This window comes from Loxodonta africana, chromosome 11 (assembly GCF_030014295.1).
Source record: "Loxodonta africana isolate mLoxAfr1 chromosome 11, mLoxAfr1.hap2, whole genome shotgun sequence".
NCBI lineage: Eukaryota > Metazoa > Chordata > Mammalia > Proboscidea > Elephantidae > Loxodonta > Loxodonta africana.
Genome location: NC_087352.1, coordinates 48,957,463 through 48,975,401, shown reverse-complemented (window position 1 = coordinate 48,975,401; position 17,939 = coordinate 48,957,463). Strand labels below are relative to the sequence as shown.

General features: G+C 41.2%; 1 protein-coding gene across 13 annotated transcripts in view; it reads left to right on the top strand.

Moving 5' to 3' along the window:
* The window catches only part of NEDD4L (NEDD4 like E3 ubiquitin protein ligase), a 373,007-nt gene that overhangs the window by 337,495 nt on the left and 17,573 nt on the right, over positions 1 to 17,939 (top strand). For all 13 annotated transcript variants that reach the window (XM_010586712.3, XM_010586713.3, XM_023543760.2 and 10 more), the window contains 5 exons: positions 1,222 to 1,280; positions 9,782 to 9,847; positions 11,797 to 12,026; positions 13,550 to 13,671; positions 16,155 to 16,225. In XM_010586712.3, coding sequence (XP_010585014.1) covers positions 1,222 to 1,280; positions 9,782 to 9,847; positions 11,797 to 12,026; positions 13,550 to 13,671; positions 16,155 to 16,225 — 548 coding nt within the window. The remainder of the gene's footprint in view (positions 1 to 1,221; positions 1,281 to 9,781; positions 9,848 to 11,796; positions 12,027 to 13,549; positions 13,672 to 16,154; positions 16,226 to 17,939) is intronic.

Below are 17,939 nucleotides of genomic sequence, written 5' to 3'. Positions count from 1 at the left end.
CTATCCTGGGCTTTGGTAGCCTTTTTTTTTTTTTTTTAACTTTACCTCTGCTTTGATTATAATAATAATACTGCCAAACATTTTAAAATTCCCAATATGTTTATTAAGACCAAATTCTTTAGTTATCCTTATCAGCCCACTTACAAGGGTATACAGGGACTAAACAGAATCCATATTCTTTTCAAGCAAATCATTTCTTGCCAGGTCAGAGGCTGAGTGTCTGTTTGCATGTCTGCCCTTATATGTAAGCCACATGCCTCTCAGTGCAGTGCAAAGCTAGGTTCAGCGTCCTTTTTTGTCATTTTTAAAATTCCCTTTTTATTTATTTTATCAGCTTAGATTTCCTAAAACTCCAGTGAGAACCGGTTCTTCCCCGGTCTGCCCTCCCCATTTCTCTCCTGTGAGCCCACTTTCCATCCTCCCCTCTCTCCCTCCACACACACACAGGAGAATCCATAAAGCCTTCTTAATTATGCATAGTCACAAACCCCAGGTGAACCGGGGCAAGTATTGTTGTGTTACCACCTATGTATGCCACAGTAGTATAAGTAGTACTGAACCATCTTGTTGACATTGACTCGTTTGGGAGAAAGAAAACCATCTCTAGCCAACTTGGCCAAAGAGGAAACCTTTCTCTGGAATTTTCCTCTGCCGTAATCAAATTCTCTTTTTTTTTCCTTTGGACTGCCTTAATTGCTTTCATTTTGGTGTGCATATGAGTGACGAATCTAATAAATTATTCATTTGTTGAATGTAGGATTCTTAATCAAAAAGAAGTTTTTTAACTCCAGAAACAAAGAAAAAGCAGTTGAGATGAGAAAAGAGTGTGTGTGTACGAGAGAGAGAGAGAACCCTTCGGGGCCTAAGGCTTTTTGTCTTTTATTTTTTTCCAGTTAAATGAAAAGCAAGATCAAGTTATAAATCCTTGAAAGAACAGGGGTTTATAACTGAAATTTTGGCAGACTGCCTGCCAGAAACAGTGTGAATAGATGGTTTTACTTTAGTTGTGTGTTTTTGATGGAGTGTTTTTAACGAAGCAGTACGCAGAGTGCTTGCCACATAGAGTGCCCATTTATCTTCTAACCCCGAAATCTGAAGTTATTATCTTCAAGGGACGTAGTGGGACCTGGGCAGCTTTTGAAGAATCCAGAAACATTTTTGAAATACATAGAATATATTTGAACTAATGCACTAATTTTTTTAATTATTATTAATTTTCAGATAGCAAAATTACTCAGTGGGAAGATCCAAGGCTGCAGAATCCAGCGATTACTGGTCCGGTCAGTATTCTCAGATGCTTACTGTTCAGTATAATACTTTGGTTGTTTCCAGGCGTGCGCTTCCTATGTATTACTGCTTATCGTGTTGCCACAGCACCGGTGTGATCGAGTAGGTTAGTATTACTCCCATCTCTTCCTCCCTGGTTTTCAGAGGAGCTACAGCTGCATATGCCTTTTCTCAGCTTTCATTTAAAAAGAACATGGTTTGCTAATGGTACCAGAACTAAACATTTTTTCTCTTTTACAAAGAGTGGGTTAAAAGTATATTTAAAATTCCCTCCTTTCCTTTTGGCATGAAGCAAAGTCAAGCCCTCCATGTGTAGAGTTGTGTCATTTCTTTAGGCCAAGGTGTAAATGCATGCTAGCAAATTTAAACTGTTCTCTGACTCTCTTGCAGTTCTCCGATGTGTAAAAGTTTGGGTGAGGTTGTAACTAGCCTCTGGAGCTGCAGAGTTAGGAATCTTTAATTGTGTTTCCTGCTAACTTTTTCATAGCCCCTCATATTAACAGGCTAGGTAGAAAAAGAATCAGTTCTGCCTTTGGTAGAACCAGTAACCAGTTGCCATTGCGTTGACTCTGACTCATGGCGAACCCATGTGTGTAAGAGTAGAACTGTGAACCACAGGGTTTTCAGTGACTGGTTTTTTGGAGGTAGATCACCAGGCCTTTCTTTCAGGGTACCTCTGGGTGGACTTGAACTTCCAAACTTAGGGTTAGCAGCCGAGCACATTAACCTTTTGCACCACCCAGGCACTCCTGCCTTAGGTATGTTGTTGTCGTCATTGTGTGCCTTTGAGTCGATTCTGACTCATAGCAACCCTATATGACAGAGTAGAACTGCCCCCATAGGGTTTCCTAGGCTATTACCTTTACAGAAGCCAGGTCTTCTCTCCTGTGGAGCGGCTGGTAGGTTCGAACTGCTGACCTTTCAGTTTGTAGCCGAGCACTTAACCACTGCGCCACCAGGGCTCCTACCTTTGGTATAATGACCTCTTAAAATACTGCTTCACAGTGTGTTCATAAAAGGAAGTGAATAGTAGCAGACACTCAGTGCAGAATACCTGCCGATGAGTCTTTAGAATGGGCCACACACATCACAGGAAATGCACCGTTGGCCTTTGTCAGTGGTCATCTAAGTGCAGGGAGATAATTTGGAATTACAGAAATGTACTGGGGTCAGCAGAAGAGTGCAAATTTGAGAACTCTTTTATAAGACTGGAGAAGCAAAAGGAAGTAAAGTTCATTATATAAGGGCTATGCTAAAAGGCGAGTAGGCGTATTTAAAATATTGATTTAGTGACTTGAATCTGACTCAGTACAAGTCGTATTTTGAATTATAAAGCTCTCTGTCCATTTGAAAAAAGATAATACAGTGCAAACACTCCTTGACCTCTGACATCCTTTTAGTGATTTGTTGGCTTTGTTTGTTGGGTTTGTTCAGCTACATGGATCCTATGTCCTATGCAAAGTGCCCAACACCTAAGTTGAAACAGCCAGCCAACTACTCTTTCTCTACGTAGCTTAACAAACACCTGCCTTTGTGGCATGATTCCCGTTTGATACCTTCGCAGTCACAATTGGTAGTTAGAATAGTGTTTCTCCTTCTACATCATTAGAAACAAGGTAAATACAAAACACAAGGCTGTCAGAAAGTTTCCAAGTGACAGAAGATTTGAGCGTGTTAATTCTGACACCCTGTCAAATATTTCTGTCATTTTCTTGATCATCTCCCTTCACTCAGATATTGGTAGTCATTATTTTTTTTAATTGTTTAGCGTCGTAAATCTAGGTAGATTTGCCCCAATTAAAATCTCCATTTGTTTTCCCTTAGTAAAAGACCCTTGATCACTCTTTTATTATTATTAGTGATATCGCTTTCAGTGGGAGCGTATGCAGTTAACTATCAACGGAGGGTAGACAGCCGGCTTTTGTTGTCATTCAATTCTAAATATTTGGTAATTTTCATGATAATTTCTCTCCTTGATTCAAAGTAGTTGGAAGGTGCTTATTAATTTCTGAGGATATGAGAGGTGTTTGTCTATGGAATATTGATTATTGGGTACATGAGAATTCCTTGCAGGCTTGGTCATTTTTTGTAAATGTTGTTTTTGTGTTTGAAAAGAATGCATATGCTGTCTTTGTTGGGTACAAAGTTTTTATGTGTCCATTAGATCAAGCCTGTGGTGTTTAATTCATCCTTATTCTTACTCTTTTCTGGCTTTTTTGTCTAACCAAGAGAGTTGTATCAAAATCTTCCATGGTGATGGTAGGTTTGTCAGTTTTGTCTAAGATTTACACCATTACGCTTGCTTTCTTTTTATTAGTATTTGCCTAGTATATCTTTTCTGTCTCTTAAAGATTAAGTATTTTTTCTCCTTTCTTGCCTTGTATTAAATTGATATGGTGTCATTATGAGTAAGAATTGACTCCATGGCAGTGAATTTAGATTGATAGAGTATACTCTTTTATTTTCTCTACTTGCTTGTTGTGTCTCTACTTGGAAGTTGCAATTTCTATTTCTATTGCTTTAATGCTCACATTGTAATTTTTAACCAGCATACTTAAAGTCAAACTTAATCACTGTCTACTCTCCTCCTGGATAATATAGGGAACTCAGGGAACTTTATGCCATTCTTCCTCCTCCTATCTTCTATGTCAGCGTTGGGTGGCATTTTAAAACTATGGTATCTTTAAATTTGCCAAATACTTATTAATACTTTATCCTTCAACAGCCAATGCTTATTTAATTTTAACCTGTTGCTGTTGAGTTGACTTTGACTCATGACAACCTCATGTGTGTCAGAGTAGAACTGTGTTCCTAAGAGTTCTCAAGGCTGATTTTTCAGTAGTAAATCTCCAGGCCTTTCTTCCTCTAGGTGGACTCAAACCTTCAACATTTTGTTTGGCCGCCACCTGTATTAATCATGTGCACTTAAGGGAATACTACGTGATTTAAAATCAGGAAAGGTCTGTGTCAGGGTTGTGTCCTTTCACCATACTTATTCAATTTGTATGCTGCGTAAAATCATCCAAGAAGCTGAACTGTATGAAGAAGACCGAGGCATCAGGATTGGAGGAAGACTCGTTAACAACCTGTGATATGCAGATGACACAACCTTGCTTGCTGAAAGTGAAGAGCACTAGAGCACTTACTGATAAAGATCAAAGACAACAGTCTTCAGTATGGATTACACCTCAAAATAAAGAAAACAAAAGTCCTCACAACTGGAACTATAAGCAACATCATGATAAAAGGAGAAGATATTGAAGTTGTCAAGAATTTCATTTTACTTGGCTCCACAATTAACACCCACGGAAGCAGCAGTCAAGAAATCAAATGACGTATCGCATTAGGCAAATCTGCTGCAAAAGACCTCTTTAAAGTGTTCAAAAGCAAAAGATGTCGCTTTGAGGACTAAGGTGCGCTTGATCCAAGCCATGGTATTTTCATTCGCCTCAGGTACATGTGAAAGCTGGACAGTGATTTAAGAAAGACTGAAGAATTGATATCTTTGAATTGTGGTGTTGGTGAAGAATATTGCATATACTGTGGACTGCCGGAAGAACAAACAAGTCTGTCTTGGAAGAAGGACAGACAGAGTGCTCTTTAGAAACAAGGATGGTGAGATTTCATCTCACATACTTGGGATACCTCATCAGGAAGGACCAATCCCTGGAAAAGGACATCATGCTTGGTAAAGTAGAGGGTCAGCGAAAAAGAGGAAGACCCTCAATGAGATAGATTGACACAGTGGCTACAACACTGGGCTCAAACATAGCAATAATTGTGAGGATGTTGCAGGATGGGGCAGTGTTTCATTCTGTTGTACGTGGGGTCACTATGAGTCAGAACCGACTCAACAGCACCTAACGACAGCCAATAAAAAAACCAAACCTGTTGCTGTTGAGTCGATTCAGACTCATAGTGGCCATATAGAACAGAGTAGAACTGCCCCATAGGGTCTCCAGGGAGCGGCTGGTGGATTTGAACTGCTGACCTTTTGATGAGTGATTGAGCTCTTAACCACTGTACCACTAGGGCTACAACAACAACAAGGAAATCCATATTTAATTTTACCTATATGTAAACAAATTTCTTTGTCCACCCTTCGTTCTTGCATCCACTTTTTTATGGGTTAGGTTTTCTTCTTAATGGTATATACTTACTAGTTCAGTGGTTCTCAAAATGTGCACTGCAGACCAGCAGCTTCAGTATCATCAGGGATTTTGTTTGAAATGCACGTTTTTTGGATTCTACCCAGACCTACTGAATCAGCAATTCCTCCAGGTGGGCTCAGCAATCTGTGTTTTAACAAACTCTCCAGGGGATTCTGATGTCCAATCAAGTTTGAGACCAGTGACTGAGCAGCAGTTTCTACAGTAGTCTGATAGTGGTAAACTGTCTTAGTCTTTGACTCAGAATGTCTTATTCAACCTCTCTATTAAGTGATAAAGGCGCCCTAGTGGCACAGTGTTGAAGCGTTTGGCTCCTAACCTAGAGGTCGGCAGTTCGACCCCACCAGCCGCTTCTTGGGAGAAAGATATGCAGTCTGCTTCCGTAAAGATTACACCTTGGAAATCCAGTGGGGCAGTCCTGCTGTGTCCCGTAGGGTCGTTATGAGTTGGAATCAACTGGTCAACAATGAGTTTGTTTTTTCCATTTTTATTAACAGTTTAGCTGAAGTTAGAAGTTCTTTTCCCTCAATACTTAAAAGATACATTCTTGCACATCTTCTGGCCTCCATAACTGATGATGAGAAGCTTGCTGCCAATCTAATTGTTGTTTCCTTGTGCGTAGATCTCTTTTTCTCTGTGTCTTTGATGTTCTGCAATTTTATCATCACATATGTAAGTGAATTTCTGTTTGTTTATTCTGCATTGGACTCATTATGATTTTTCAGTAGAAGAATCATGTCTTTCTTCAGTTCTGGAAAGTTCTCAGTTGTTATTTCTTCACACACTGTATCATCCCTATTCTGATTATCTAGATCTGTAATTCTTAGGGAGCCCTGGTGGAGCAGTGGTTAAGAGCTCAGCTGCTAACCAGAAGGTCGGCAGCTGGAATATTTGCTCACTGTCTTCCTTATCTCTTAACTTGCGTATCTTCCACCTCTCTCTTATTACTGTGTTGTGGGTTGTTACACAGCTCTTCCAGTTAATTCTTTCTTAAGCTTTTTATAATCTCTTTATCAGTTCATTGTGTCTGTCACTTTGTTTAATTGCTCAAAATTCCATTTGGTGTTTATAAATGTGCTTGGTCTCTTTGGTGGTGATTTTTCTGTCCTGCTCTTTACTTTTTTATTTTTTCTTTATTTCATCTCTTTAATCATTTGTTTTAAATACTTATTTTAATAGCCCTTTATAGCCTCTTTCAGATTGTCCTGTTATCTCTGGTTCTAGGGAACTTGTCATGTCTGTCAACTCTCCTTCATGGTAGTTTATTGCCTAATCCAGTTTATAATTTTCATACATGTATGAGCTCATCTTTACTTTTTACCTGTGGGGCTTTTATAAGTCCTAACCTGTATTTAATGTTCAGCTCTCAGCTCGGGTTCAAGTCCCACAGTTCGTATTACACCCGCTTTGGTGTCTGGGTTTATTACAGTTCTGTTTCTTTTTCTGTCTTACTTATGGTCCCGGACAGAAGGTAAGCTTCCTTGCAGCATTCCTGAGCCAGTAGGTGGAGCTTCTTGTCTCCTTTCATATGTTAGGTATTAAGCAGGGGACTCTCCTCTGGCTGTGACATCATAAAGACCATAGGCCAAGTTCTCTGTCCCCATGGGAGGATTAAAACCCCAGCCTGAGCACTGGATCTAAGTCCATTGCCCCACGTATTTCTCTCACATTGAGTCCTTCTGCTTATCCACTACCTACAGTTTCTCTTTTTCCCCAGCTTTAAAATTATTAGTTATAGGTTGCTTCATCATGTCTGCATCTGTAGGGAAAGGGGCCCTTTCTGTGGCAGCTCAACAGACCATTGCTGTAAGTCCAAGTGCTCTTTATATAACAAACATCATCCTTAAAAGCATTTATTAAGTGCTGTCCACACATGCTGCTCTACTGGATACTACCTCCTGTTTGTGTAACGCTTTGTACTTTTCCAAGAACTTTATAATCGCCCAATTTAAACTCTCAGCAGTCACCTCAGGAAGGTAGGACAGATGCTATTATCCCCACTTTTTCAGAAGCTCAGAAAAGCTCATTGTGTTGCCGAGAGTCCCAGCAAGTGTCAGAATCAGGACTGGAGCCCCAGATGTGCTGGCATCCCCGCTCTGCCCACGTTGGCGAGAGCCCTTCCCCCGGGGCGCCTCAGTATCAGCTGACACTAATAACATGAAGACCTTTAGAACCAACTTGCACAATAAGTCAGGTTTTCATTTTGTATCCCCCCAAAAGCATATTTAATACAGAGCAAAAGAGCTTTAATCAACATATTTTGATTTTCTTGATAGACTTCTTTTACAAGTTCAATTGTATGTGAGAAAATAAGATGCCGGGTTTTCAAGACAGAACAAGTAATTTGGTGTATCCAGTGCATAAAATACACTATACATGTCATTCATTCTCTGCTGAGCCTCCGCTCTGTAGATGTTTTTGCCTTTCAGTTGTTGGAATCCTTTTAGGGGGAAGCATTTAAAAACTTCTTATTCCGTCGTGAGAACTACCTCTAGGGAGGAAAGATAATAAGTATGATTTTCCAGCTTTCATACGTCATTCCCCAGAAGAAGACAGGCCCAAAATATCTCAGCATCATCATGCTCTTCCCACCCACATCTTTTCAGCATCACCAGATTACAAATCAGGCGAGGGAACAGAGGTCGAGGGAACGGTGGGCAACATTCGGAAATGTGTTCCTTGAGAATTTTGTCATTTAAGGCAGTTAAACCTGCATACACGATGATGAATGTTTAAGGGGAAAAACAAGAAATAATGGCTGGGAATCACAGACTCTTAGAAATGAAAGAGCTGAAAAGTTCATCCAGTCAAATTCTTTTATTTCACTCTGAAGAAATTCCTAGTAGAGAGGGTCTGTCACCAAATTCATTGCCATCACGTCATTTCTGACTCATAGTGACCCTATAGGACAGAGCAGAACTGCCCCCATAGGGCTTCCAAGGCTGTAATCTTTACAGACGCAGACTGCCACATCTTTCTCCTGAGGAGCAGCTGGTGGATTCGAACCACCAGTCTTTTGGTTAGCAGACAAGTGCTTAACCAGGGCTCCTTGGTTTTGTCACAGAGCTGTTGTAATAGAACCTGCCCTAGAATTTGAGTCTCTAAAGCCAGATGAGGTAATGAAAAGAATTACTTCTTCATCTTAATCCCCCCATCACAGTTCTTAATCATAGCTAAGGGCATCAGCCAAACACTGCCCCTCCTCAGGGCCTTGTGCTCACTGTTCTCACCATGGTTTGTTCCCTGCTGTCTCTCTGTGCAAAGCATATTAGTTTGTGTAGCATATTCCTCACGGTCTTTTTTTTTTTTTTTTTCCATTATTACAGTAAATAAAGATAACCAAAGGGGGAAAATGCATTGTAAGTGTACAATTCAGTGATATTAATTAAATTCACCGTGTTATGCAACCATCACCACTAGCAATTTGGTGATGGTTGCATAATGTTTTCATCACTCTAAGGAGAAATTCAGTACCCCTTAAGCAATTAACTCCCCCATCCTCTGGCCCCCCCACCAAAAAAAAAACACTCGTTGCCATAGAGTCAGTTCCGACGCATGACGGCCCTGTGGGACAGAGTAGAACTACTCCATAGGGTTTCCAGGGCTGTAAATCTTTACAGAGCAGACTGCCACGTCCTTCCTCCACAGAGCATCTGGTGGGTTCAAACCTCCGACCTTTCAGTTAGCCGCCAAGCACTTAACCACTGCACCACCAGCGCTCCTCAGCCCCTGGTAACCACTAATAAACTCTTGTCTGTGTGCATTTGCCTATCCTGGATCATGTTAATGGAAGCATACAATACTTGACTTTTATGTCTGACTTATTTCATTCAGCACAATGTTTTCAGGGTTCAGCCATGTGATAGCATGTATCAGAAATTCATTTTTCTTTATGGCCAAATAATATTCCGTTGTTTGTATATACCACATTTTGTTTATCTGTTCATCTGTTGACGGACACTTGGGTTACTTCTGTCTTTTTGGCCATTGTGAGTAATGCTATAATGAACACTGATGTACAAGTATCTGTTTGAGTCCCTGCTTTTGAGTCCTTTGGGTATATGGCTAGGGATGGATGACTGCTTTTTTGAACATCAGTATAATTGTTTTCAGGGGTGAAAGCCCCATTCAACGCTGTCTAGCCCTCATCAGTTCTAGAACTTTCGCACGTGCCTATGTCTGCACTATGTATATTTCCCACAGACAATATGGAGAGTGAGAATTTAAGGTTTATGATTCATAAAATTATCTGAATGTTGGCTCAGTATACCTAAAATTTCAAGTGTGTTGTTTGCATTATCTATATTTATAAATTTCTCTTCCAGGCTGTTCCTTATTCCAGAGAATTTAAGCAGAAATATGACTACTTTAGGAAGAAATTAAAGAAACCCGTGAGTAATCATGCTTTCCAAAAATGCTATGTTTTCATTTGTTAAGTCCCCAAAGTTGCTTCAATGAGAGCAACTTGTTTGCCACTTTTGTATGTAAACCAAAAACGTCACCTTCCTTTCTTTACTGCACTTTAATCCACCTGAATCTTCAACTGAATTTTCTTTTTAACAGAAATGCTAAGTGGAGATTAACCACTTCTGGTAATTTCGTACACGATACATTAAAAATAAAAATAAATAAAAATGATACTCATGGGCTGTAAAACAATTCAGGCCCCTAGTCCCCCCCCTCCAAAAAAAAATCTGGAGAAGCCTATTCAATTGTTTATGGCTATCATAATAAAGTAGTAATAAATAAATACAGTAACCTACTAATAAAACCTAGACCCTCATTAGAAAACTGTTCCAGCCCTTCTCTCTAAATTCAGAAATACAGTTTTAATGATAATATTTGGCAGGATTAGGACCAAGCATGATTTTCTGATTAAAATTCTCACTGCCAGGTTAAACCTAAGAAACCCTGGCAGATTTTTACGAGCAGTATCTTAAATTATAATGTTACGTTTTCTCTCACATGTCCACTGCCCCAGACTTTCCAACATTGTGTCTTCTGTTTTCCATTTTGACTTCACCTCTTTGTCTGTAACTTGCCGTTTTTCTCCTGTTGGCTCACTCAGTATTGGGGCATCAGCCACCATTTCTTGGCTTCCACCCATTGGGGAAAGGAGCGTTCCAGCCACAACTCAGAGCCTCCCAGCTTACCTGGGTCTGTCACCATCTCTTCATGTTCCATTCCCTCCATTAATGCCTCACAGTGATGCCTCATTTTCTGGGCATCTGCAGTGGACAAGGCACTGGGGATGCAAAGATAGAAGAGACAAAGTCTCAAAGAGAGCCCGTTCTCTTAGGGGTTCCGCTCTCTGTTCCATACTCCTGATTCAGGTAGCTCTTCATAACTACATGTGAAGTGACTCTGCCTGCCAAAGCTCAAGTTTGTATACATAAAATTCCAAAGTGTTTCTTTATGAGACCTCTGCATTTCCATCAGTTAGAGGTGATACCGCCATTTCTCACCCTGGGACCTTCTAGTGTCTTCTGCCTGGAAGTGAACTCAGTAAATCCATTCTTACTGCAAGGTTGATCCTGGATCTTGTTTTTCCAAGAGGCAGTTATTCACACCCTCAGTTAAGAGCATTTTATTATCATGTTGATTAACTATGGGATGCTTGCCTAAAACTTGGCATAATCAGAGTTCCACTCTCCAAAGCAATAAAATTAATTTGTAGGCACCAGGCATCATATCTACTAGTGCAATTCCCTACCAGAGTTGAGAATGGCCACAACCCAGCTGCTGTTAGGTGCCATCAAGTCGATCTGGACTCACAGCTACCCCATGTGACGGTAGAACTGCCCCATAGGGTGTTCTAAGCTGTAATCATTATAGGGGTAGATCACCAAGTCTTTCTTCTGCAGAGGTGCTGGAGAGGTTTGAACCTCCAGCCTTTCAGTTAGTAATCCAAGTGATTAACCATTTCACCACCAGGGCTCCTCCTCAACCTGATTAGGTGGGTATCGTTTATGGGTTTTAATTACTGGGGTAACGTCCTGTCCCTTAGCTGACCAATACATACAGTTGACTGTACTTCAGTTCCAGTGGCTAGATAAATGCCCCACGGTTGAGGACAGTGTTCCTCTCCTCAGCCAGCTTTTCTGTACCACATGGTGCTGACTCAGTCTGAACAACAGCTGGTGTATTGTATCCCATCTTGACATAGTGAGAAAAAACCCATTAAGGAGGGGAATCTCAGCTGGGGCTGTTCATCATCGATTTTTTTATTTAAAAAGACTACGATCATTTCTAGCCTTTGTTGTTTGTTTCTACTAGGAAATAAAGTATACAGTCACTATATGATGATATAGTTTTGTTTTGTTTTGTTTCTTTCACGTAGGCTGATATTCCAAATAGATTTGAAATGAAACTTCACAGAAATAACATATTTGAAGAGTCCTATAGGAGAATCATGTCTGTGAAGAGACCAGATGTCCTAAAAGCTAGACTGTGGATTGAATTTGAATCAGAGAAAGGTCTGGACTACGGGGGCGTGGCCAGAGAATGGTTCTTCTTACTGTCCAAGGAGATGTTCAACCCCTACTATGGTCTCTTTGAGTACTCTGCAACGTAAGTATATGGAGTACATTCAGAATGTGTTCCCCCACTGAAATGGTTTCATTCTTGATTGAAAGAATAAGTGGCTCACTCATTTGAGATGAATTAATGCTGCTACTTTCAGTGCCACCCCCACTTGGCCCTTATAAGTCTAGAACAGGTTCTGACTACATGATGAAGTAGTATATTCCGTGAGCACCTAAAATTAATTTTTCTCTTATCTGTTGAGTTCACGTAATTGAAATTGAAAATGCGCCAGGAAATTATGGTAAAGAACAAGAGACAATTTTCATTTGTAATGTGTTAACACACGAGGAGAATTTGTCCGTGTCAGGATTCAGAAAGAGAAGTCATTTTATGAACAAGAATAGTTTCTGAAGTCGCAGTACTTAAATTATGAGGACTTTGGGGACCCTGTTTCAGAATACAAAGGACCATGCCCTGGACCTGTAAGGGAAGAACCAGATTCCCCCTTGGTTTAGGATTCCATCATTGCCAGGCATGGAAACTGAGGCTGATTCTCTCAGCAAACCAGCATTGGCTATTTTCCAGGCTGATCACTTCCCCTCCAGGCTGTGGAACTTCCAAGGGCTTAGGCTGGACCTGAGCCCCTAGTGGAATAGTTGCTGACCTTACTGAAAGGCATTAACGTTACTCTATCCCTGTGCTCTCAGAGGACAAGGGGTTCCCATGTTTTCCACCCAGTACCTGTGTCCTGGGGGCTTATTTGGAAAGCAAACTCAGTACCTCTTTGTCAGTTTCTCCAGCTAAGAATTGCCCAATTTGTTTGTTGTTGTTATTACTGAGATCTGTGAGAATGCCCACTATGTAAAATTGATTAAAAAAAAAAAAACAAAACATTGATGTGAATGGTGGAGAAGGGAGAGCCTCACCTCACCCACATCCCCAGGACACCACCTGGAGGACTCCATCTGTGGAGCCAGTTTAAAAACCACCCATCCTCGTGATTGTGAGATCAAAGAAGGGCAAGCAGATACATGTAAACCTTTGGAGGTTTGCATTGTTGAGACAGCCTATATCCTGCTACCATTTCCCATGAGGCCCTTTCAGGGCATTGTGGTCAGTCACATAAACCATGGGTTGATCCCATAGGAAAAATCTTACATCCTCAAACCAAGAGCTTCTCAAAGGTGCCCTTCCTTTTTCACGTCATTGGGAATCCCTATCTAGCCTCTTTACTATGTTGGATTTCTCATCTTGTCAAGATGTTTGGTTGAACCATATGGAATTGACATTTTTGTAGGTCAAAAGTTGTTAAATATCAGTAGTTTGTTTGGTTTAAATTGATATATAGGGCATCTGTATCAGATTGATTAGACCTCCGCCATTGGTCATAGAAGTGACTGACGAATGGCAAGTCATGTTCTCTAGTTTACAGCTTTTCCATCAGGCACAGAATTTTTGTGAATGCAGTATAAAAGCTGGGTGGCAGGTGGCAAAGAAGAATTCAGATTTTTGCATTTCTTATTTAAGAGTTTGATGGGGCTTATCTTCTCTCTCTTCCTACCCCAAAGGGACAACTACACACTTCAGATCAATCCCAATTCAGGCCTCTGTAATGAAGACCATTTGTCCTATTTCACTTTTATTGGAAGGGTTGCTGGTCTGGCAGTATTTCATGGGAAACTCTTAGATGGTAAGTTGTTACAGTGCCTTGAAGTAATAAAAAATAGGACAGTGCTCTTTGTGGTTCCCTATTAGGTGGCTTATCTTTCATGTCAGAGATTTGCAGCAAAAGCTTCGGTGGTTCTCCGTAATTCAATAGATTATTTTTGTGTTTTGCCCCTAAGGAAGGCGGTTTTCCCTGGTATCATCTTAATTTGGGCACTGAAGACATGGCGTCTGCACACAGTTTAAAAAATTCAAACAAAAACCTTAAGTTTAAAGCACAAAACGTTCTGTATTTATGCACTTTCTATGTTTTTCAGAATAACTTTCCTTTTGCGACAGCTAGATTGGGTGACAGATGGAAAAGCTAATTGAAAAGTTAATTAAAAGATCTAATCAATCCAGTATCCTGCCATTGCTCCATTTGTCCCCAAGTTATTTTTTAATGAGAAGAGGCTGTAAATAATTTCAAAGCAATACTATAACTCAGCTAAGATCTTATCCCTGACTCACTGCGGAAAGAGCTAATACAAAAAAACCTCACCCTGACTTAGAGCATGCAAATCACAGAAGAATTGGAAGGTACCTTGGAAGGTAGAAGTCAGACCCCCTACTCGGCTGTGTCTGTGGGTTTATCATAAAGACTTCTTATGCATTTGGTCTTTTTAAAAGTAGTGCCCTTAAGAGAACACTACAGAAGTCATCAGTGAGAAAAGAGAGTCAAGTATTTTTGAAGAATATGGGAGTGAAGTGATTGAGAATGGGTGACAGAGAGTAAGATTTGAGATTGGCATTGCGGTCACTGTGGAGAGAGATTTCCAGGGGGAATTGTAATTCTGTTCACTGCATCTATGGAGCCTGGGTTATTCCAATGAATAATTGATTATCCTCTGGGCTTTTTCCTTGAATGTATTTCTACTGTTAATTGCTAGCTGATTTTGATCCTCTGGTTTCAATATTTTCTTTTTGGTGGGAGAAGTTAAACACTTTTTCTGATTAGAAGGAAACTAGATTGGATCGGTAGGTAGGTAAGATAGGGAAGGGGGAGGAAGGTGAGAGAAGGAGGGAAGAAAGGAAGGAAACATTTTAATTTACAACTTTGGAGTCATGCACTAGATTATTTCAGACTGTTCAAATTCACTTCAACCTCAAACAGGTGTTAGAAGAAAATGTTAGTTGCTGCAGGGGAATATGGAAAAGCACAAGCTATGGACCTGACCTCAGTGAACTTATATTCTGGGGGGGCAGGGGGAGTCACAGAGTCCAAGCAGAAGGCAACACATGAGTACTCAGAGGAAAAGTAGATCTGAGTAGAGGGTTGGGGATGACTTTGTGAGGATCAACCACGCTTTGAGGGAGGCAGGACTTGAACCTCCAGAGTCTGGGGTTGTTCCAGAAGAGAGAGAACTGACCCCAAGTCAGGGCTTCGTGGTGGGAGTGGTGGATGGAACAGACAACATGGGGAAGCCAAGGGGGCTGCTGAAGTGGTCCAGGCCAAAGGAGATAATGGCATAGGTCAGGAATTGCTCCATTAAAGACCAAGGTGCCCACAGATGTGTGTAGTCAGTATCGTCTTACATTTTAAAAAGTATGACTGCCCCTTTAGTCAGGGCGTACACAGGGCACACATCTACTCATACACCTGTAGTCAGCTTCATTCCTTTTACCTCTCAAGACTCTGAAGGTGTTTGAGTTGGTCCACACTAAGCCAGTGGGAGTTGGGAGATGCTGCAGAGAGTCGGTGACTTATTAGATGTGGGGCTGGTGTGAGAGAGAAGGGTGAGGGAGCCTGAGGTTTCAGGCCTGGCTGTACCGATGCCCCATGTGAGGAGAAACGTGATGCTTTGCCTTTGGACAGGGAAATTGACAGTCCCTGCGAGGTGGTAGAGTCATCTTTACTGCCATTGCTTTCCCCCTCTCTCACCTGGGCGATTGTACAAGTCTTCTAGATCATTGCCACTGTGCCCCTTTCCTGTCCTTTCTCCCCATTACTGCCCTAGCAATAATCCTGAGATGCAGATGAAATGTTCACCCAGCTTTTCCATGATTCCCTGCCGCCTCCAGGGAAAAGTCCAAACTCTGGGACCATACACAGGTTGTGCAGGCCCCAGTCTGTTCTCTGGCCTCTCCTTCCCCAGACACCCATGCTTCCACCCTGTCAGACCCCACTGACCAGTCTGCGGTCTTATTCATCTGCTCAGTATGCCGTTTTCTCGCCCAGTTCACATGCCTTTTGCATAGCAGACTTCCGCTTGGCATTGAAACTCATTGTCACCTGCCAGGAGGCTGTTTGACCCCTTGCTTAGCTCACCTGTTAGTACAACTGCCCCCTTAACACCCCACCCTTGGCCAGGCCTCGTCAACACACTCATCAGTTATGATAGGAAGTCCTCAATTGCTCTGTCCTGGGCTCTCATTGAAGTTAAAGGAGGGTTATTTTTTTATTTCATGCTCTGATGCCCAGCAGTGTCAAAGATTTGAAACTTAAACCCAGTTTTCCTCCTACTTTAGGTTTCTTCATTAGGCCATTTTACAAAATGATGCTGGGAAAGCAGATAACACTGAACGACATGGAATCTGTGGTAAGTATTAGAGATCCTCACACTGAACGTCATGTGCTCCAGCATCTTTGGAAAGATGCTGAGACCATGTTTGTAGTCTCTGTGATTTTTATGGGTGTTGCCATTCAGTACTATGCAACAGGGAACATTTGCTTTGAGAAGGTGATTATCACCCTAATTTTTGTAATAAGCAAGTCATTGTTCACATTTTGTAGAATCATGGTATTTCAGGCAGGTACACCCAATCACAATTACTGCTGCTTACGCAAGAATCTGACTTGTTTGAACAAATTAAATCCAGGAGACATCGTTGTAGCCAGTGTGTCCATCCAAAACAGCTAATATTGGATGATCAGAGATTCATCCGCTTCCTCTCTGTTTTCTGACCTCATAAACATGGCAGGAATGAGAGGCCAGGACAGCAGCCAGAGAGAAAAATAATTACACAGGCATCCTAGACACTGACGAGTGAGTGACCACAACAGTGTAAGAAGAAAACTAGTTAGGAAGTGAATGCTGTGAGAAGTTCCCTGAAAACGTGATTTTGAGTTTTCATGTTGCCATTATTCATTCTACCTAGACCGATGTTTTTGAAGTAAAAGAATTTTCTATAAAGACAGAAATTGAAGCTTCTTTTCATAATGTACTTTTTGCTTGTTTTTCTTTTAATTCACTTGCGCCCCCATATCTGTGTCCTGGCAATCACACAGGGCCATTGGGAAGCGTCTTTGCCATTTGGGGGATTTGCAGAAAGCCTCCGAGGACTCTCAGCCATGCCTTGATATCAGCTGTCTGTCTTCCATACTTGGGCATATGAGCTCTTTCCTGGGCACTTACTGGCACCGCTCCCTGGGTTTCTACCCATCATTGTTGTGGGAAAGGAGGGGAGGATGCTAGCCATGCTCTTGAATTCGCTCCGCTGATTTTCCAATCATGGGTGGATTTGTATACAAAGCCCGTAGTATCAGGCTCAAATTTCTGTTCAGCTTTGACCTTTTATCTGTGCTGTATGCTTTTATCGCTGAGTAATGAGGAAGCTAAGAACATACAAATTTCTCTTACACTCTAATTTTGTACCACATGTTGACAGTCTTTTAAATGCTGCATGCACTTTTTTTTTTTTTTTTTTTTTTTTGCCTTTTCAGAGCCTGCCAGGTCCTCAGCAGTAGAGCCCTTGTCCCTGAGCAAAGATAGGAGATGAGGGCTTTCATGGGGCCTGCTCTGGGCTTCTGAAATAGGAGCAGCCTCCCTGTGTGCCTAAGTCCATTTGCAGAGAGCAAGAGAGGCACAGGAAGGGGCGGAGCTTAAAACCACTGGTATTTAACTAGTTACAACATTCTCTTTCTTGCCTACTTCTTCTGATATTCTCACACTTAAAAGATGCAAAGTTTTTGTTTATTGTGATAAAAATATACATAACACAGTTTTTGCTGGTTCAGTTATTTTGACACGTATAAGTCAGTGACATTGATGACGGTCTTCATGTTGTACAGACATTATCACTATTCTTTTCTGAATTATACCACCACAATTAACATAAACTCAGTGCCTTCCAAACAGTAGCTCCCTCTTTGACCCCTCCCGCCCCTGGTAACCACAAATACGCTTTGGTTCCTGTATATATTTGCCCGTTTCATATTAGTAAGATTATGTACTATTTGTCCTTTCGTAACTGACTTATTTCACTCAGCATCATGTTTTCAGGGTTGGATCATCCGTGCTGGGGCATGCATCA